Source organism: Phyllobates terribilis, unplaced genomic scaffold (genome assembly GCF_046119375.1).
Source record: "Phyllobates terribilis strain yellow unplaced genomic scaffold, ASM4611937v1 Scaffold_1__5_contigs__length_1240528914, whole genome shotgun sequence".
Taxonomy (NCBI): domain Eukaryota; kingdom Metazoa; phylum Chordata; class Amphibia; order Anura; family Dendrobatidae; genus Phyllobates; species Phyllobates terribilis.
Genome location: NW_027362761.1, coordinates 401,712,141 through 401,734,815, shown reverse-complemented (window position 1 = coordinate 401,734,815; position 22,675 = coordinate 401,712,141). Strand labels below are relative to the sequence as shown.

General features: G+C 45.5%; 2 protein-coding genes across 2 annotated transcripts in view; one reads left to right on the top strand and one right to left on the bottom strand.

The window, feature by feature from the left end:
• LOX (lysyl oxidase) overlaps positions 1–14,658 on the bottom strand; it is a 68,909-nt gene extending 54,251 nt beyond the window's left edge. The window contains exon 1 of the mRNA XM_073676897.1: positions 13,783–14,658. Within this exon, the coding sequence (XP_073532998.1) occupies positions 13,783–14,452 (670 nt within the window). The 5' untranslated portion in view covers positions 14,453–14,658. The remainder of the gene's footprint in view (positions 1–13,782) is intronic.
• LOC141264622 (zinc finger protein 474-like) overlaps positions 12,645–22,675 on the top strand; it is a 283,616-nt gene continuing 273,585 nt past the window's right edge. Inside the window, exon 1 of the mRNA XM_073676902.1 lies at positions 12,645–12,730. The gene's annotated coding sequence lies outside the window, so the exon portion shown is untranslated. The remainder of the gene's footprint in view (positions 12,731–22,675) is intronic.

Here is a 22,675-nt window from a genome sequence, read left to right as displayed (position 1 = left end):
AGGAGAACACCATTGTTGAAAATAAATCATAAAAAAGCCAGACTGGAATTTGCTGAACTACATGTTGGCAAGCAAAAAAGCTTCTCGGAGAATGTCCTTTGGACAGATGAGAAAAAAATGGAAGTTTTTGGCAAGGCACATCAGCTCTATGTTCACAGACGGAAAAATGAAGCATATCAAGAAAAGAACACTGTCCCTACTGTGAAACATGGAGGAGGCTCTGTTATGTTCTGGGGCTGCTTTGCCGCATCTGGCACAGGGTGTCTTAAATCTGTGCAGGGTACAATGAAATCTCAAGACTATCAAGGAATTCTAGAGAAAAATGTGATGCCCAGTGTCATAAGGCTTGGTCTCAGTCACAGGTCATGGGTCTTGCAACAGGATAATGACCCAGATACACAGCTAAAAACACCCAAGAATGGCTAAGCGGAAAACATTGGACTATTCTGAAGTGGCCTTCTATGAGCCCTGACCTAAATACTATTGAGCATCTTTGGAAAGAGCTGAAACATGTCGTCTGGAAAAGGCAACCTTTAAACACGAGACAACTGGAGCAGTTTGCTCATGAGGAGTGGGCCAAAATACTTGTCTAGAGGTGCAGAAGTCTCTTTGACAGTTACAGGAATCGTTTGATTGCAGTGATTGCCTCAAAGGTTGTTAAACAAAATATTAAGTTAAGAGTACCATCATTTCTGTCCAGGCCTATTTCATGAGTTTAATTTTATTTTAAATTCTGTGGAAGCAGGGTTGAAAAGCAATGTCTGACTTTCATTTGTTCATTTTCATAGATTTGTAATTTATTATTACTTTTGTCAGATTCAAGTTATTTCTGTGACCATTGAGGGTTTTTCTTTCATTAAACGAGGGGTACCAACAATTTTGACCACGTGTGTATCTGGAGTATTTGTTTCACATAAATATATGGCCAACAAACAATGTTAGATTTGAAGTAGAAGGGAGATGGAATAAAGTGGTTGTACAGTGCATGTATAGCCCATAGTTGGCTCATGAATGACCCTTTGTTGGAAATGTCAGAGTAAAACCTGGAATGAATTCTTGCAAGAATTTGTTTCTTTTGACATGGCTGGAGTGAAATGAAATGTAATATATCAAGAACTGGAAAATGCATATAGGAATGTGAGTTACAGTATAATTTTCCTGTTTCCTGTTTCATTCACTTTACGTATACAATATCAGTATCATGCTGGCAGCAGACTTACATGTTGGGTTATTTTTCTGTTCTAAGAATCTCATAGCATTAACCTGAGAAAACACAAATTACACTAGCGCAGGAGAATTGTAGATATCTCTTGCAACAGTTCAACCTGACAGAATTGAAAAAAATCCAAACTACTTTCCCATGAAGTTACATTGTATAGAATTGTAGAGAATTTTCTGACCAATTGAACTAGAATGACTAGGATGAATTATAGAGTATGTGGTCACTATTAGATCACATCCACATGAAACCATAAATTGCAGAGAAAATAAATTTGATGCAACTTCAACACAAAAGGATGTCAAATTCCACAGCAAAAATCTGCATGTTTTACATGCAGAACTTGTCAAATATTTGCAATGGATTTCAAAATACACACTGTAGAGGGTGAAATCCGCAGCATAAATTGACAACCTGTGGATTTAAACCTTCTTCACTTAATAATTTTTTTTGAGTTTATGGATGACATTTAGGAAAATCTTATTTACATTGCTGGCTCTGTAATGCTCTGTGAATTTTCTGCCAGCAAAACATGGATGAAAAAATTGCAGTATTTTGCCCAGTATAAACATACAAAATCTGTTCTGCAACATCAGTCAATAAACAATGACTAGTAGATTTACTATTAATGCCAGATGCTAATCGTAAAATGCAACAATTTTTTTGCTGCATGATATTTGTGCCACTTTCAATTAGAAATAAGCTAAGAATTCTTCAAGCACAACACTTTTGTTTGTTTTTTTTTGCTCTGAAGTGGGCATGGCTAGCCTTTGTTTAAGTTTTAGCTAAAGTTATTAGGCAGAAAATTACAATCTGTCTCAAAAATATTGGCAGAAAGTAAACCAATAGGTGGGCTAAACTCAGACTAAACAGTCAAAAATGCACCAAATTTATCAACAGAATGAGACAGACTAGAAAATCTTAAAATTCTCAAAGATTTATCAAAATTTGTTAAACACTTTTAGTAAATCTTCCCCATCTTTTCGATATCGGGATCACGTATCGGTAGAAGAATAAGAGTAGACTATTATGCTATACAGTACTCTCTGGGCTGAAACAGACTTAGTATTGAATATACTATTTTGCATAGTGTTATTTTGAGTAGTGTTATCAGGTTACCTGTAACAATGAACTTGAATTTCAAGATAACCAATTCGCTAATTTTTTTTTTAACACTTATCTATATTTAGTTTCTGTTGAATTAAGAAATGTGTACGATCACATAGGAACTAAATAATAAAAAGATAAATACTCCACTAAGTTTCATCATGATATAACTAGCCGATTAAGTTGTCTCTGTATCTTACCATACTGGGAATGTCTTGTGCCATAGCCTGGCCTCCTTCTTTGGCTTTCTCTCCTCCTTTCATATGTATCATATGTATTGTAATAGGAATTTTCTTCATAGTACTTGTATGGGTTGCGTGGATCGTCTCCTTGCATCACTTCAGATCTTGCGGCATTACCTGTTGTTGCATTGACTCTTAGGGGTTGTTGCTGACGTTGAGGATGGACTGTAACTTGATGTCTATCTGGAGTACCATCTCTGCTCCTTGCTGTAGCATCATTTCCACGGTTTCTTGACCTTGATGCCTGGAACCATAGTTGGTCAGGAGTCTCCCTTGGCCTTTGAGTATTTATATGCTGTGAGCTCTCTCTTTGGTTGTTGTTAGAAATGGCAGACTGAGATCTTCTAGTACCTGTCTGATTTTGGGGGGTCAGGAAAAGCGAAGAACTGCTGGCAGTATGAACCACAGATTCCCTTCTTCTAGGAGGCTGGTACTGTGGACCCTGGCTCATCAGGCTATAAACTCTTCCACTATTTTGCCATTGTACCCTATGCCTCCAATAGGTACTAACGCCATTATGGCTTCTTTGGTTCTGGCAGCTACCTTCCAGAGTGCAATAAAAGTACACAACAAGCTGTAGTAAAAATATACCACCTAGTGAGCATCCCATGTTTTATATTGTGGCCACAATTAATGTATTGGGAATCGAGATATCTACAATTACAGATTAGTTCTAAATATTAAAAAGCTCAATATATTAGGTAGCAGTTAGCTAGAGAGAGGCTAGACCCTTCTCATCTTTCTAATATTTTGCTGGTGCTGGTAATGAGGAAAGGGGAGGGGGATTTGGAGTAAAGTTACCAGACCTCCCTTTCCATCTGTAACGTTATATATCATGCAAATGCAGGGGCTAAATGGCAGTCCAGGTATCTTAAGTAACATTTTTTCAGCCCTGCAATATAAATCATAGAAAACAGATCTGGGAGTGGTCTCGGCAATGTACATAGGGGCTGTAGAGTTCCATGGTATTTTAAAGTAGGGAAAAAAAGAGAATTTTGGCTGTGTGCCCGTGTGTTATTTTTTCACATTAGACTGAGAACTTGTGACTTGACATATCTTCCAGATCTGCTTATCCCCCTGAGCTCATAAAGACCTGCACGCTAAGCCTCCTGAATGCACACTGTGAGGGGCACATCTCAAGATGCAAAGGTGAGAACAGTATGTAACATACAGGTTACCCTGGGGATAACTGAAGGAACCATATCCAGACACATCTGGCAGCTATGAAAGGCAGGTCAGAAAGAAATTATTTTTCTTCAAACATACCTAGCATCTTTTACATGTGATCTAATTTTTTCCCACTGCATGCAACATTCAGATTCTTGAAGACTACTATGCAATGAATTTCTTATTATTGGTGCCTGCTGTTCCGATCAAATGCTCCTGCTTTGGGTTGTTCTGGAGCTTTACCATATGTGCCACATGCTTGTATTGGACAGACATGGTACAGTATATACTGACCTTAGGGTAGTGTTGGTTGATTATTTAGAATGCAGGATGAATATTTAGCATAAGTTATGATAGCGACTGACACTGATAATTGGGCAGTATTCCTGCGTTGTAAACACACTGATTAGACAAAGGGCAAAGTAATCATTGGAACCCACATGCAGGTGTCAGTAACTACATTTCCCCTTGGGAAAAGTTCTTCTATTGTAAATTTGATACATAAATGTCGAATAGAAAACATCTCTGCAACACACAGTGATTAAATAACGCTAAAGATGATATAACTATGTTCACATGTCCAGTAGCCATTCGTTAGAGTGGATGCAGCAGAAAGCCATTGGAAAAAAAGTTGTGCAGACACAACTTTTTTGTCCGTTTTTAAAGAACCGATTTCAGCTGGATCCATTTTATTAACATAGAAGTCTATGGAAAACGGATCCGTTAAATAGCCATCCATTGTTCTCCCATTTGAAACAGATCTATTTTTTGTTTACTTGAGGCAAAAAAATAAATATTTATCATGTACTCAGAATGTGATCCAGTTAGCAAAAAACGGATCCGTTTCAAATGGGAGAACAATAAATGGCTATTTAATGGATCCGTTTCCAATAGATTTCAATATTAAAAAAGCGGATCCAGCTGAAATCAATTTTTTAAAAACACACAAAAAAATTGTGTCTTCACAACATTTTTGCAAACAGATTGTTGCTGGATCCTTTCTATCGGATGATTACTGGACATGTGAACATAGCCTTATAGATGCCTTGAATATCACACATATCTAAACTGTGATATGTGTTTGCCGAAAAATATATTTATGAACACATCGAAATGGACTTGAAATTGAGACTCCATTTTCAACTAACAGTAGACTGAACAAAATATGGACAAAAGTATTGGGACACCAACATGTTAAACCTACAGGAGCTATTATAACATCACATTCTAAATATACAGGCAGCAATATGGAGATGCCCTCCTTATCCCCTTTGTAAGCTACAACAGCTTCCGATCTTCTGGGTAGGCTTTTTCGATTTTTAGAATTTAGAGAGTATTTGTGAGATATTTTTCCTTATTCATTCAGAATGGCATTTTTGAGGTCAGACACTGATAATAATAATAATTTTATTTTTATAGCGCCAACATATTCCGCAGCACTTTACATATTCACTAATGTTGGATAGGGGGAAGGCTCACAATCTCCGTTCTCCATTTATCTCAAAAGTGTTAGATGGAGTCATGGCTATGTGCGGGCCAGTCAAGTTCTTCCACACCAAAGCCACCTAACCATGCCATCATGAACCAGTCATGGCACAGTTATGTATAAACAGTAAAGAGCCTTTAGCAAACTTTTTTCCACAAAGGTAGTCAACGGAAATAGCCTTCCAACAATCTAAAAGGATTTCCCAGGGATGCATAGCACTTGTTGGCCCTTTTGCCTTCACTTTGTGGTCCAGCTCACACTATCAGCTGTATATACACCAGACTTCTGCACAACACAACTGATGGTCCCAACCCCATTTATAAGGCACGAAATCCCTCTTATTAAACCTGACAGGGCACACCTGTGAAGTGAAAACCATTTCCAGTGACTACCTCTTGAAGCTCATCAAGAGAATGCCAAGAGTGTGCAAAGCAGTCATCAAAGCAAAAGGTGGCTACTTTGAAGAACCTAGAATATAAGACATATTTTCAGTTGTTTCACACTTTTTAGTTAAGTATATAATTCGACATGTGTTAATTCATAGTTTTGATGCCTTCAGTATGAATGTACAGTTTTTATAGTCATGAATAAAAATCTTTAAATGAGGAGGTGTGTCCAAACTTTTGGTCTGTACTGTATATAGGATCTGTCAGCTCTCCTGTGTGGTGTAGTATTTAGAGGATGTGTCAACTCTCCTGTGTGGTGTAGTATATAGAGGATCTGTCAGCTCTTCTGTATGGTGTAGTATATAGAGGATCTGTCAGCTGTCCTGTGTGGTGTAGTATATAGAGGATCTGTCAGCTCTCCTGTGTGGTGTAGTATATAGAGGATCTGTCAGCTCTCCTGTGTGGTGTAGTATATAGAGGATCTGTCAGTTCCCCTGTATGGTGTAGTATATTAAGGATCTGTCAGCTCTCCTCTGTGGTGTAGTATATAGAGGATCTGTCAGCTCTCCTGTGTGGTGTAGTATATTAAGGATCTGTCAGCTCTCCTGTATGGTGTATTATATAGAGGATCTGTCAGCTCTCCTGTGTGGTGTAGTATGTAGAGGTTCTGTCAGTTCCCCTGTGTGGTGTAGTATATTAAGGATCTGTCAGCTCTCCTGTGTGGTGTAGTATATAGAGGATCTGTCAGCTCTCCTGTGTGGCGTAGTATATAGAGGATCTGTCAGCTCTCCTGTGTGGTGTAGCATATAGAGGATCTGTCAATTCCCCTGTGTGGTGTAGTACAGTGCAGACCAAAAGTTTGGACACACCTTCTCATTTAAAGATTTTTCTGTATTTTCATGACTATGAAAATTGTACATTCACACTGAAGGCATCAAAACTATGAATTAACACATGTGGAATTATATACTTAACAAAAAAGTGTGAAACAAATGAAAATAAGTCTTATATTCTAGGTTCTTCAAAGTAGCCACCTTTTGCTTTGATGACTGCTTTGCATTCTCTTGATGAGCTTCAAGAGGTAGTCACCGGAAATGGTTTTCGCTTCACAGGTGTGCCCTGTCAGGTTTAATAAGTTAGACTTCTTGCCTTATAAATGGGGTTGGGACCATCAGTTATGTTGTGCAGAAGTCTGGTGGATACACAGCTGATAGTCCTACTGAATAGACTGTTAGAATTTGTATTATGGCAAGAAAAAAGCAGCTAAGTAAAGAAAAATGAGTGGCCATCATTACTTTAAGAAATGAAGGTCAGTCAGTTCGAAAAATTGGGAAAACTTTGAAAGTGTCCGCAAGTGCAGTTGCAAAAACCATCAAGTGCTACAAAGAAACTGGCTCACATGAGGACCGCCCCCAGGAAAGGAAGACCAAGAGTCACCTCTGCTTCTGAGGATAAGTTTATCCGAGTCACCAGCCTCAGAAATCGCAGGTTAACAGCAGCTCAGATTAGAGACCTGGTCAATGCCACACAGAGTTCTAGCAGCAGACACATCTCTTCAACAACTGTTAAGAGGAGACTTTGTGCAGCAGGCCTTCATGGTAAAATAGCTGGTAGGAAAGCACTGCTAAGGACAGGCAACAAGCAGAAGAGACTTGTTTGGGCTAAAGAACACAAGGAATGGACATTAGACCAGTGGAAATCTGTGCTTTGGTCTGATGAGTCCAAATTTGAGATCTTTGGTTCCAACCACCGTGTCTTTGTGCGATGCAGAAAAGGTGAACGGATGGTCTCTACATGCCTGGTTCCCACCGTGAAGCATGGAGGAGGAGGTGTGATGGTGTGGGGGTGCTTTGCTGGTGACACTGTTCGGGATTTATTAAAAATTGAAGGCATACTGAACCAGCATGGCTACCACAGCATCTTGCAGCGGCATGTTATTCCATCCGGTTTGCGTTTAGTTGGACCATCATTTATTTTTCAACAGGACAATGACCCCAAAAACACCTCCAGGCTGTGTAAGGGCTATTTGACCAAGAAGGAGAGTGATGGGGTGCTACGCCAGATGACCTGGCCTCCACAGTCACCAGACCTGAACCCAATCGAGATGGTTTGGGGTGAGCTGGACCGCAGACTGAAGGCAAAAGGGCCAACAAGTGCTAAGCATCTCTGGGAACTCCAAGATTGTTGGAAGACCATTTCCGGTGACTACCTCTTGAAGCTCATCAAGAGAATGCCAAGAGTGTGCAAAGCAGTCATCAAAGCAAAAGGTGGCTACTTTGAAGAACCTAGAATATAAGACATATTTTCAGTTGTTTCACACTTTTTTGTTAAGTATATAATTCCACATGTGTTAATTCATAGTTTTGATGCCTTCAGTGTGAATGTACAATTTTCATAGTCATGAAAATATAGAAAAATCTTTAAATGAGAAGGTGTGTCCAAACTTTTGGTCTGTACTGTATATTAAGGATCTGTCAGCTCTCCTGTGTGGTGTAGTATATAGAGGATCTGTCAGCTCTCCTGTGTGGTGTAGTATATAGAGGATCTGTCAGCTCTCCTGTGTGGTGAAGTAAATTAAGGATCTGTCAGCTCTCCTGTGTGGTGTAGTATATAGAGGATCTGTCAGCTGTCCTGTGTGGTGTAGTATATAGAGGATCTGTCGGCTCTCCTGTGTGGTGTAGTATATAGAGGATCTGTCAGCTCTCCTGTGTGGTGTAGTATATAGAGGATCTGTCAGCGCTCCTGTGTGGTGTAGTATATAGAGGATCTGTCAGCTCTCCTATATGGTGTAGTATATAGAGGATCTGTCAGCTCTCCTGTGTAGTGTAGTATATAGAGGATCTATCAGCTCTCCAGTGTGGTATAGTATATAGTATTATATAGGATCTATCCTGTGTGGTATTTTTTCATAACTGCATGGTGGGCCCCAAGAGTGATTTTTCTCTTGTGGGCCCAAGGTGCTCCAGTCCCACGCTCTGCTTCATCACCAAAGTGCGCTTCAGCTTGAGGTCACAAACAGATGGTTGGGCATTCTCCTTCAGGATTTTTTGGTAGACAGCAGAATTCATGGTTCCATTTACCACAGCAAGTCTTCCAGGTCATAAAGCAGAAAAACAGCCTCAGACCATCACACTACCACCACTATATTTTACTATTGATATGATGTTCCTTTTCTGAAAAGCTGTGTTACTTCAATACTAGATGTAATGGTGCATACACCTTCTAAAAGTTCAACTTTTGTCTCGTTAATCTACAGAGTATTCTCTCAAAAGTCTTGGCGATCATCAAGATGTTTTCTGGCAAAACTGAGACGAGCCTTTATGTCAAATCAGGGTTGCCCCCACATTCTACAGCTCCTGCACCTCCTCCTCCTCCTCTTCAGTCTCCATCTCCGAAATGACCACATCAGTCGCAAGCTGGAAGCACTGCAGCACTGCCTTGGCCAAGCGGCAACAGGCTGTGCTGAAGCTAATATACGTAGGTGACTAACCACACAATGCTGAAGAGTTGAGGACAGCTCTGAAAGAGCAGGGAAATCTGTGGCTGACACAGCTGACCCTACAGCCAGGCATGGTCGTGTGTGACAATGGCAGGAACCTGGTGGCGGCTCTGAGGCAAGGCGAGCTAACACACGTACCATGCCTGGCCCATGTGCTTAACCTCGTGGTTCAGCGGTTTCTCAAAACCTACCCGGATCTGCAAGATCTGCTTGTCAAAGTACGCCGCCTGTGTGCCCATTTTAGAAAGTCAGCTACAGCTTCTGCCGTCCTTGTCGTGCTTCAGCAGTGTTTGCAGCTTCCAGCTCACTGACTGATCTGCGATGTCCCCACGCATAGGAACTCTACATTGCAGATGTTGGGAAGGATTTGTGAGCAGAAGAGGGCAATTGTTGACTACCAGCATCAACAAGGCCGTCGGTATTTAGTTCAGACTCCACACACAAGACCTCAGGAATGGACATGGATGTCAGACATATGTACCATTCTCTAAAACTTTGAGGACTCCACCAAGATGGTGAGCGGCGATGACGCCATAATTAGCATCACCATCCCACTTCTCTGCCTTCTGAAACACTCCCTGCTCACAATTAAAGAGGATGCATTGCAGGCGAAGCACGATGAGATAGAGCAAGGAACCATACAGGGTGATCACACACAGCCCAGCCTCATCTCATCCCAATGGGGATTGGGTGACAATGAGGAAGAGGAGGAGGGGGAAGAACAGGAGCTAGTTTCCTGCGCTATAGATGGTACTATCTGCAAAACTGTCATACCGTCTGTTAAGCGTAGATGGCCTGAGGACAGGGAGGAGGAGGAAGAGGAGGAGGATGAGGAGGAGAGCATGGTCAGTCGTCCTCTTTGTGAAGACACGGAAGTCTTGCCTCTTTGCAGTCTGGCACACATGGCCTACAGGGCCACAGGGCTACAGGGAAAACTTTCTGTCTCTTATTCCCACGCTGGACAGGCCTAAAAAATGGGGCAGTACCAGAATAGACTTGTTGCGGAATTATTAAAAAAAATTCCCATCTGAAAACGCTGGCGGCAGAGGTCACAGTTCATTGGACAACCAAGGAGTACGGGCGAGAGAGACACAAATGCAATCCAGCAGAGGCAGGGGAACACTGTCAAAGTTCTGGGACAGTTTTATCAGACCCTCCCATCGCACAAGCCCTCATAGGTAGGGTACTCTCACAAGGAGGGACAAGTTTCGGAAGATGGTGAGGGAGTACCTTGCCGACCGTACCAAGTCCTCTGTGATTCCTCTGTGCCTTATAATTATTGGATATCCAAGCTGGACACTTGACATGAACTGTCTCTCTTCGCCTTGGAGGTCCTGGCCTGCCCTGCCGCTAGTGTTTTGTCAGAGCGGATTTTTAGTGCCGCTGGTGGAATTATAACCGACAGGCGCATCCGTCTGTCAACTGAAAATGCTGACAGGCTGACTCTTATAAAAATGAACAAGGGCTGGATTGGGCCAGACTTCTCAACACCACCGAATGATAGCAGCGTAACATAAACTCAAATACAGTGTCTTTTTTTGGGAGGTCTAACTCTATTTCCATGCACCTCTGTCTTCACACCCAGACATGGGTATACGCCTCCTGATTTTGTCTATTTGCTCTTGTCCTCCTGCTTCTCTGCATCCTCATCCTGCACCACCATATCACCACCATATGTAGTATGCAAGGAACATTGGAGTGCCTCCAAATTTTTGGCAGCCGTTGCTTCACTACATAGGCAAACAGTATGGGAGACCCACTTCCTAATATCGGCATTCCCTCTGCTGGTTATAAAAATGATGCGGGAGCCCACGCCAATTTTTTTTTTTTAATTTTCGGCTCTGTGCCCACGATCCGGACGTAGCAGCGCTTTGGACGCATATTTTTTGCTGCGTCCAAAACGTTGCTTTCTATTGAACGCAGTTAAATCCACATGTGTTCACTGAACCATGCGGATTTACCGCATTCAATACTTTCTAGTCATCAAATTTCTGTTGCGTAGACTAGCGACTCCGCAAGGGAATTTGACATGCTGCGGTCCTGAAAGACGCGCTACATGTCAGTGTCCACGGTTCATTCGCAGCCTCTGATGCACACATAGTGGACATGGGATTTCTAGAGATCCCATCCACTATGTTGTAACATCTGGATGCTGCGGGTTTGACGCTGCATAAGCACACAGCGATAAACCTGCAGCGGCTCCTGACCGTGGCCATGTATCCAAACTCACCTGCAGAATGTCAATTTCTGTAGCGGACACGCTAGTCTCCGCTGCAGATTTTGACTGATTGAAGTGTCATTATATGCAGTGGATTCACATGTACCGACAACAAAAGTGTGGCATTAGAACACCGCGTTTTGGACGCAACAAAAATACAATGCATCCAAATTGCTGCTGACTGCTGATCGGGGGGACGTAGCTGCTAACAAACCAGCTGTGAGATGTTAATTATTGCCAGGGACCATGTTTGCACCTTCCCAGGCTAAAAATACCAGCTCACAGCAGCCGCATAAATCACATGAATAGAAATGTGCCTTATATAAAATATCCTATTACTGTTCTGTCAGCTGTGGCCAGGCAGACCACACTGTAATGGTTAGATGTACCAAAAGTTTTTTTTTTTTGCATGACCGAGTACGGCCAGTAAGGCTTCTTACCGTATTTACCTCGTTCCACCTTCTCCAACGCTACACCTTACCCCCCCCCCAAAATAGAAACACTTCACCAATGGATTCTTTGGATACATTTGGCCACAGCGGTCATTTTATTAACATACAAACATTAACATTTTAACAATAATAATACCAGATAAAATAAGTGGGGAGGGTTCTTGGAGCTAATAGGTCTGGCTTTTATAACACGAAAGAAATCCAACCGCCATCTTACCCTCAGCCGTGCACCACCAGCTCGAGGGCACCATACTTCCACAATATGTGAAAGATTAAATACCTAAGAGCTCCCAGGGTAAAACCCCGGTCCAGAGCCCTGACCAAAAATTGGCAGACCACCCCGTATGTAACTTCAAACTGCCCGGAATTCTCGCAAATTCCTTGTACCAACAAATCAATTTTAAATTGGTGGAGACTGAGTGTTTGGACCCCACCGATTGCCTGACTGATGCACTTTTACCTCTGTTAAAATGTTTGTCTGCTCTATTTATTCCCTATGGGGCTACTGAAAAAAACAAATACAGCTCTCCGTCAGTCCCATAGAGAATGAAAAGAGTGGCAGTACAGCATGCACACTGCTGCTCTATTCTAATGGGGTAAAAATGCCTCATTATGGCAATTGGTGGGAGTCCCAGCACTCAACTCCCTACCAATCTTAACATTATCACCTATCCCTCGAATAGGTGATAAGTTGTTCCAACCACAAGACAACCTCAGTTGAATCAATTCAAGTCCTCATGTAAGAACAAAAAAAACATTGTAAATGCAACTGCTGCAGCGGCACCATTCATAGCTCATCAATATTCCGTCACGTCAGACGCCCGCTCTGATGAAATAGTAAAGGTTGCAGCTGATGAGCGGCTCATTAGCTGCAGCCTACAAGTGACAGAACAAGTCACGTCACTTTCCAGGAAGAATGGTGCTGACAATGTGAGAACAGCGCCACTGCCAGAGGTGAGTATACTCTGTTTTCATTTTATATGGGGTCCTGAATTGATTAAGCTGGGGTCATCCAGTGTTGGACAACCCCTTTAGGAGTTCAGCCATACTTTTTGAGGATTTACTATTTTTGTTCTACATTAGGTCAACATATTAAGCATTATAATTCATTTGGTAAGACATTGTTGATAAGTTACTGATATCCATAGATAGTGTTCATGATTGTTCTCCGGGCAAATGGCCAAAAAAAAGTAATAAAAACACTTAGAAATTTACATGGTCTAAAATACAAACAAGCAAGAATTCTGAACAGATTCTCATTAAAAGTAAAAACAGATCTTGATATGGTCTTCCATTGCCTATAAAGGGTGACAATGACTATACATGTTTCCCTACATGCTGCTCCTTATTATCATCACGTCCGTCCTTACTGTACCCATGTCTGGAGATCATCTTGGTAACATATTGTTGATAACAAAGTCTAGGAATTCAGGTCATTTCAGTGGATACAGAGTTGAAAGGGAAAATACATTTATTTTCTATTTTTAGCTTAACGCATGAAATAAATATATAAATCTTTGCCTTGCTGTTCACTTGCCAAATTCTGTACAATGGATTTATGTTCCCTCAGTGTTTTCAATTTAGTGTGCAGGACTATAAATATCCTTACAAAGACTTGATAACTTGCAGATACGTTTTATTGACTGTTCATGAATGTGTTACAGAAGTATGTAGGACACTGTACACATGCGGTTCTGCCACCAAATCTATCATGGTAATATTAGAATCTGCCCATTGTGTGCATTTTATGCATTAAGTAGTCATTTACGATCCACATAACAACTGTATAAATTAGCCGTGTCTGACACATTTATTATCCCAGATAGTCTGCATTCAGAGACAAATGTGGTATATTGGAGCCCCCTTGGGGCTCTTTTATGTCTCGAAACTGGGTCAAATTTTATCAATTATGCGTAGTGTTGATACATTTTTTTAGATATACATAGTTACATAGGCTATAATTTATATTATTTAATGACATTCATCCATGCATTGCTATATCTTACCATACTGATGGTACCGGGTACCATAACCAGGTCGTTGCCTGTCAGATGACCTTGGCCTGTCGTAGGTGTCATAGTAGTTGTAATAGGGATTGTCATCATTGTACTTGTAAGGGTTATATGGATCATCTCCTTGCATCATGTCCAGTCTGGCCCTGTTTGCAGTTGCATTAACTCTTTGTGATTGCTGTGGACTTGATGGCTGTTCAGGAGTATGCCTCCTATCAGTAGCACTCTCTTGTCTGTTTCTTTGCCTCGGAGAAGCATCCTCTCCTTGACTTCTTGGTCTGCCAGCCTGGAACCATAGACGACCAGCAGTCCCACTTGCCTGATTTGAACCTGTGGTTTGTGGAACTTCAGTCTGAGGGTTTTCAGGTCTGGAAGCTTGTGGTCTCCCTGAAGCTCCTGGAGATGTATTATTTCTGCTGCTTAATAGCAGCAAGGGACTGTGAGATGAATTAGATGTAGAAGTTCTTCTCCTTGATGGCTGATACTCCGAGCCTTGACTCAACAGACTGAACACTCTTCCATTATTGTGCCATTGCACTCTCTGCCTCCATAACGGGTTTGGACCCCCAGCTATCCTCTGATGTTGGCAGGTGCCTTCCAAAACACAATATAATAGGAGACCAACAAGATGCAGTAAAAGTAAATTCACTTTAGAGGAGTCCATCTTCCAAATAAAAATGTAAAGTATTGAGAGTTCAATGGAAAAGTGACACAAATCTTGGAAGTATGAAAAAACGTAAAAGTCTGAGAATAGAAGCAATTATTGTCAATGAAAGGGCAGCAGCTTGTCTGTCTTTTAGGCAAAGGAGAGGAGTGAGCCACTTCTCATATTTCTATAGCTTTGCTGGTGCTTGCACTGGTGAACAGAGGGGAGGAGTGATGGGAGTTTTTAAAGTTTCTGGCACGTTTTATAAAAGTTATACAAAGTTTATTGGCTGGCTGCCCCCTCTGTTATTTGTTCATATAATGCGATTTAAATGTGGGGCTTAGCATATCTTAAAGACCTTCCTATCCAGACAACGAACAGAAACACTTGCAGATGAAGTGTAAACTAACACAAAAGTAAAGATTCTTCTCATGAAGATTTTCTGTTGATTCTCAGCTGTAATTTAAACCAGAAAAATAAAGATATGAGGCTGCATGATTGAGTACAATGCTTCTATAGCACCACTCAATATCTCTGTGATGGTAATGGACAGAAATTCATTATGAGTGAGTAATTTACAGGTCATGATATGAAACATTTTGAGGTTTCAGTAATTTTCAAATGATTCAGCTTTTATGTTTTTGCTCTTTTTTATAGTCATTCATTAAAACATTATATTAAAAGGGTCTGACAGTTAAATACATGTTTTTAGACATGGATGGTTATAAAATTATAAAATTATAATCGGAGGCGCATTCCCGTTCCAGTGCTTCCACCGATCCTGTGCGGTCAGTCCGGACGTCTATATCAGCTCTGGAATCCATGTCTATATTGTTCGGCAATCACAGGACTGCTGCAGTCAATCACAGACTGCAGAGGTTTTGTGATTTCCAATGTTTGCAAACATTGTTTCTGCAGCCAGTTCAGACCTCTGGAGCTGCCTGCACTTAATCCACGGTGGCACTAGATGGTGAGTATGCCTCTGGTTATTAATTCACAACCATCTAATATAATATATTTCACGGTCAGACAACCCTTTTAAAAATAGATACCTTTTACAGCAACCAACTGTTACAGTGTATGTGCCCTATTGCCAGATTTGATAAGTTTCATTCTTCTGAAATATTTACTGTTACGTGCAGAATCTAGATCTTCTGATCTTCATCAGGGAACAGAGAATCCCCAGGTATCGGTCCTCAGTCACCAGTATGTGAGGTGTCAGTGATGAGACATATTGTAGGTTCCAGTTATGTATCAGAACCAGAACCAGCTAGGTACTGCAGAAGGAGATGGAGGAAAACTCAAAAGTTTAATCCAGGAGTCAAGGGGCTGAGGCAAGATGACAAGGTCAGGATGACAATAACAATGTCACGGGTTTACCGCAACATAGATGGGCCAGAAGACTGCAGCGTCTGATTTCACGTACTCCTGCACTGATCAGAAGCACTTCTCCACATTAAATGGTGCAGGTTTCAGTTAGCAGTGCAGGGGCTAATCTGTTCAGCTTGGAGTCTCTGAGGCTTCCCTGCTTGGATCATCTCAGCTGTTCAGTATTGGCCATTCCCCTCGCCTATATATTCTCGCCTCTGGCCATCTGGATTTCCTGTGTTAAGTCTTGTACTGCCTGGTGAGGAGTTGGTTGTTGGTAGAGGCGTTTGGAGTGTTTATCTTTGACTGTTGCTAGGTGTTTTGGCTGTGTGCAAATCCTCATCCTCTCTTATTTAGTTTCCCTTCCTTTTCTCCCTAGTGTTCCTCTCTGTTGTCTGTGAGTGCATATTTGTATGACTGGTAGTTTCATTTATCCCTGTACGTGCATCCTTGTTTGTCTGGTTTGTGTATATACATACACTATTCCTCTCCACTTCCTTGGTGGGGGAGGGGGACAGATATAGGGCTGATTCAGGAGTTCAGCAAGGTATGTGGCCCCAGCATCTTCATCATCAGAAGGGACAGGGAAGGAGCCCCTGGCCCTGAGTAATCTGACAACAAAATCATGACAAACAAAGTCATATTTCTTTCTGTAGTAGTCAAATGCAAGTGTAACGGGTCTGGGAGGCGGAACCTCTGAGCAACTTATACAAGGGGGCGGTCCTTGTAAGGAAGCGGGTGGCGACCAGGGAAGACAGGCAGGTAGTCACAGCAGGTGACCGGGACAGTCTCTGGGTAAACGGGCAGGAGGTCACGGCAAGTGACCGGGACAGTCTCTGGGTAAATGGGCAGGAGGTCACAGTAAGTGACCAGGGCAGTCTCTGGGTGAACGGGCAGGAGGTCACAGCAAGTGACCGGGGCAGTCTCTGGGTGAACGGGCAGGAGGTCACGGCAAGTGACCGGGACAGTCTCTGGGTAAAGGGTAGGTACGACCTGTGACGGCTGAGCCTCCAGGTAGGCTAGCAGGCAGATGGCAGATGTGTGCTCCCAGGTGAGCAGGAGAGAGTCTCTGAGAAAAGCAGGTGGTCACAGCATGTGACGGCGGAGCCTCCAGGTAGGCTAACAGGCAGGTAGCAGATGAGCGCTCCCAGGTGAGCGGGCAAGAGTCTCTGGACTGGCAGGTGGTCACAGCACGTGACGGCGGAGCCTCCAGGTAGGCTAGCAGACAGGTAGCAGATGAGCGCTCCCAGGTGAGCGGGCAAGAGTCTCTGGACTGGCAGATGGTCACAGCACGTGACGGCGAAGCCTCCAGGTAGGCTAGCAGACAGGTAGCAGGTGAGCGCTCCCAGGTGAGCGGGCAAGCTGGTCCATAGACAGACTGACAGGTGTCGGAAGGCAGACCGTCGGACCTCAGGCTAGCAAGCAGGTAAGCGGATAACAGGCAGGAATCAGACAGCAAACTGGCAGGAAACTGGCAGGTAACTGGCAGGTAACTGGAAACGGGACCTGAGGGCTGAAGCAGAGTAGTGAACAGTGGAACAACATTGCTCGGGCACCTCCATTTTGGAGGAGGTGCCTTATATATGGTGAAGTCCTCCGGCCATTGGCCGGGGACTCCTTAGGACGGCGCGCGCGGCCCCTTTAAGAGGGGGGGAGCGCGCGCGCGCGCCCTAAGCACCGTGGCCGGGAAGGAGCGCACGCTGCCAGCAGAGCGGGAGGAGGGCGCCGGGCTCGGAGCGGAGAGGTGAGGGGAACAGCGTCCCTGCCTAGCAGGAGGCAGGGACGCCGACGCTACAGTACCCCCCCCTTTAGGCCCCCCCTTTTTTAGGCCAGACAGAAATTTAGCAAGGATGAGAGGGGCATGGATGTTCTCCCGGGGCTCCCACGTTCTCTCCTCAGGACCAAACCCCTTCCAATCTACCAGAAAAAAGGTCTTTCCTCTTACCCTTTTTGTGGCCAGAATGTTCTCTACCTCAAACTCGTTTTCAGCGGAAACCGGAGCAGGAGGCGTACCTGTAGACTTGGAAAAAGAATTAAGTACCACGGGTTTGAGGAGAGATACATGGAAGGAGTTAGGGATCCCCAAGTTGGCTGGGAGTTTCAATTTATAGGCCACCGGGTTGATCTGACTGATGATCTCCAGAGGACCGATGAACTGAGGGCCTAACTTATAGGAAGGAATCTTGAGCCGGACATACTTGGACGAGAGCCAGACCTTATCCCCTGGATGGAATTGAGGGGGATCCAGACGTTTTTTGTCAGCATGTCTTTTCATACGCTCGGACGACTGAAGGAGTGCGGACCGGGTACTCTCCCACATGGAGGAAAATTTGTTAACAAGAGATTCCGCAGCCGGATTATCCACCGAGGTGAAGACGGGAAATGGGATCCGAAGATGCTGACCGAAGACTACAAAAAACGGGGATTTGGAGGAAGATTCGCTCTCGTGATTGTTGTAAGAGAATTCGGCCCATGGCAGGAGATCCACCCAGTCAGAATGGTGGGCATTAACGAAGTGCCGGAGGTAACTGGTCAGGATCTGATTGATCCGCTCCACTTGACCATTAGACTGTGGATGGTAAGCGGAGGAGAAGTCCAGGGTGACGTCTAGCAATTTACAAGTGGCTCTCCAGAAACGTGAGGTGAACTGTACCCCACGATCCGACACGATGTGGAGGGGCAGGCCATGAAGACGGAAGATGTGGCGGATAAAGTCTTTAGCCAGCTCGGGTGCAGACGGGAGGCCTGGCAGGGGAATAAAGTGAGCCATCTTGGAAAAGCGGTCAGCGACCACCCAAATGACCGTACAACCGGCAGAGACGGGGAGATCAGTTATGAAATCCATAGCTATATGCTGCCAGGGGGCAGCAGGTACAGGAAGCGGAAGGAGGCGACTGGCTGGCAGGTGTCTCGGGACTTTGTTGCGGGCGCAGGACACACAGGCAGAAACAAAGTCTATTACGTCCTTGTGCAGGGTAGGCCACCAGTAGTGCCGGGTAATAAGCTGGAGGGTCTTTTTCTGACCGGCGTGGCCAGCTAGTTTAGACGAATGACCCCAGTGTAGGATCTTCTCCCGATCAGGTACCGATACGAACGTCTTACCGGGAGGGAGACGATTTAGACTCACGGGAGCCACCTGCATTACTCTGGCGGGATCGATGATATGTTTAGGTTCTTCCTCGAGGTCAGACACCAGAAAGGATCGGGACAAGGCGACCGCTCCGATGTTTTTGTCAGCCGGGCGAAAATGAAGAACAAAATCAAAGCGAGCAAAAAACAAGGACCACCGGGCTTGGCGCGGGTTAAGTCTCTGGGCATGCTGGAGGTAAGCCAAGTTCTTGTGGTCAGTGTAAGTTATTACCGGGTGAAGAGCCCCCTCGAGTAGGTAACGCCACTCCTCCAATGCCAGCTTGATGGCCAATAACTCTCGGTCTCCTATGGAATAGTTGCGCTCAGAAGAGGAGAAGAGTTTGGAGAAGAAGCCACAAGTTACCATTCTCCCGGAAGACGATTTTTGGGTAAGTACCGCACCGGCTCCAGAGGAGGAGGTGTCAACTTCCAGGAAGAACTGCTTGTTGCCGTCCGGGCGATGCAGCACCGGGGCGGAAGAGAAGGCCTGTTTTAAAGAAAGAAAGGCCTCCTCTGCTTCGGGCGGCCACTCTCTGGGATTAGTGCCCTTACGGGTGAGCGCGGAAATTGGGGCAGTCCGGGAAGAGAAGTGCGGTATGAAGAGGCGGTAGTAGTTGGCGAAGCCCAGGAACCGCTGAATAGCCTTCAACCCCTCCGGTCGAGGCCATTTCTCGATGGCAGACACTTTCTCTGGATCCATTCGGAGGCCGGTCTGAGAAATAATGTAGCCCAAAAACGGAAGCGAGGTCTGCTCAAAGAGGCACTTCTCATGTTTAGCGAAGAGGTGATTCTGCCTGAGCCTGAGCAGGACCTGACGAACATCCCTCCAGTGAGTCTGGAGATCCGGAGAGAAGACCAAGATGTCGTCCAGGTACACCACTACGCAGGAGTAGAGAAGGTCCCGGAAGATGTCATTGACCAACTCTTGAAAGACGGCAGGAGCGTTACAGAGACCAAAGGGCATTACCAGATATTCATAGTGGCCGTCCCGGGTGTTGAATGCAGTCTTCCATTCATCCCCCTGATGGATACGGACCAGGTTGTACGCCCCACGGAGGTCCAGTTTGGTGAAGATTCTAGCCCCCCTCAGACGATCAAATAATTCCGGAATGAGCGGAAGGGGGTACTTATTCTTCACCGTGATCTGGTTAAGGCCTCTATAGTCTATACAGGGACGGAGAGAGCCGTCCTTCTGTTTAACGAAAAAGAAGCCTGCTCCCGCCGGGGAGGTAGATTTCCGGATGAATCCCCGGGCCAGATTCTCCTCAATATATTTGGACATCGACCGGGTCTCAGCAGCGGACAATGGGTAAATACGCCCACGGGGAGGCGTAGTACCGGGTAGCAGGTCGATAGGACAGTCGTATGGTCTATGAGGGGGTAATGTCTCTGCCTCCTTTTTATTAAAGACATCAGCAAATGACCAATAAGGAATCGGAAGTCCAGGTAGATTAGTTGGGGTAGGAGAAGGACGGACGGGATGAACGGGAACCAAACAAGTCTTATGGCAGTCCTGTCCCCAGCGAAGGACTTCTCCGGTCTTCCAGTCAAGCACGGGTGCATGTTTCTGGAGCCAAGGTAGGCCTAGTAAGAGGGCGTGAGAGAGTCCAGGCAGAACATGAAAAGAGATGCTCTCAGAATGCAGCATTCCCACCTGCAGAGTAATGGATTCGGTGATGAGTTGGATGGGACGTGGTAAGAGGCCCCCATCCACGGCAGCGACAGATAAGGGTACAGCCAGAGGTTTGGTGGGAATGCGGTGTTTTTCTACCAGGGACTGTGAAATAAGATTCCCGGCTGCTCCAGAGTCAAGTTGGGCTAGTTCGAAATAATGGTTCTCCCCGCAGATAATTGAGACTGACAGCAGCAGAGATGGAGAGGATTTATTCTTGTCTAGGTCGACCTCTCTGAGCGAACCTAGACACAGGCGTTTCCCGACCTCTCCGGGCAGGTACGGATCCAGTGCTCCTTGCTGCCACAGTAGAAGCAGCTCCCCTCGGCACGGCGTAAGTCCTGACGGGTTTTGACCATCTTGGTCTGGTCGACCTGCATAGGCTCAGGAGAGTGTACCTGGGGAGAAACGGAGGGAGTGACGGGTTTCTGGAAGGTAGGAGCTAGACGTGGAAACCTCCTCTCACGGGTGACCTCTTTGGCACCCTCCTGGAACCGTAGGTCAATCCGGGTGGCAAGAGTTATTAAGTCATCGAGAGTGGTAGGAATGTCCCGACCGGCGAGTTCATCTTTAATACGGCCGGACAGACCCTCCCAGAAGACAGATACCAGAGCGTCGTTATCCCAGGCCAGCTCCGAGGCAAGGGTACGGAACCGTATGGCATATTGGCCCACGGTGAGACTTCCCTGACGGAGGCGTAGCAGAGACGACGCGGATGAGGTCTTCCGTCCGGGTTCGTCGAAGACTTTCCGGAAAGCCGTGAGAAAGGCAGGCAAGTCGGACACCAGGGGGTCTCCTCTCTCCCATAGAGGATTTAGCCAAGCCAGTGCCTCCCCCGTGAGATGGGACATGATGAAGGCTACTTTGGCCCGGTCGGAGTTAAACTGGTGGGACAGGAGTTCAAAGTGCAGGGTGCACTGGTTAATGAAGCCCCGAGCCTGAGCGGAGTTGCCTCCGAAGCGAGGAGGTGCAGAAAGCCGGGGTCCGGAGCAGGATACCATGGTATTGGTGGGCAGCGGAGCTGCCGGGTTGCGAGTCAAGACACTAGCGGTGGTTGCTGGTGGAGCAGTCAGAGTGTCCAGGTGAGAATTGACATTCCGCAGGTGACTCAGGATGGACTCCTGTTGGGACCTCTGACGGGACAGTACATGACAAAGGTCCGAGAGCGAGGGAGCTTGGGTGCCACCGGATTCCATGGCCCGAGCAAACTGTAACGGGTCTGGGAGGCGGAACCTCTGAGCAACTTATACAAGGGGGCGGTCCTTGTAAGGAAGCGGGTGGCGACCAGGGAAGACAGGCAGGTAGTCACAGCAGGTGACCGGGACAGTCTCTGGGTAAACGGGCAGGAGGTCACAGCAAGTGACCGGGGCAGTCTCTGGGTGAACGGGCAGGAGGTCACAGCAAGTGACCGGGGCAGTCTCTGGGTGAACGGGCAGGAGGTCACGGCAAGTGACCGGGACAGTCTCTGGGTAAAGGGTAGGTACGACCTGTGACGGCTGAGCCTCCAGGTAGGCTAGCAGGCAGATGGCAGATGTGTGCTCCCAGGTGAGCAGGCGAGAGTCTCTGGAAAAGCAGGTGGTCACAGCATGTGACGGCGGAGCCTCCAGGTAGGCTAACAGGCAGGTAGCAGATGAGCGCTCCCAGGTGAGCGGGCAAGAGTCTCTGGACTGGCAGGTGGTCACAGCACGTGACGGCGGAGCCTCCAGGTAGGCTAGCAGACAGGTAGCAGATGAGCGCTCCCAGGTGAGTGGGCAAGAGTCTCTGGACTGGCAGATGGTCACAGCACGTGACGGCGGAGCCTCCAGGTAGGCTAGCAGACAGGTAGCAGGTGAGCGCTCCCAGGTGAGCGGGCAAGCTGGTCCATAGACAGACTGACAGGTGTCGGAAGGCAGACCGTTGGACCTCAGGCTAGCAAGCAGGTAAGCGGATAACAGGCAGGAATCAGACAGCAAACTGGCAGGAAACTGGCAGGTAACTGGCAGGTAACTGGAAACGGGACCTGAGGGCTGAAGCAGAGTAGTGAACAGTGGAACAACATTGCTCGGGCACCTCCATTTTGGAGGAGGTGCCTT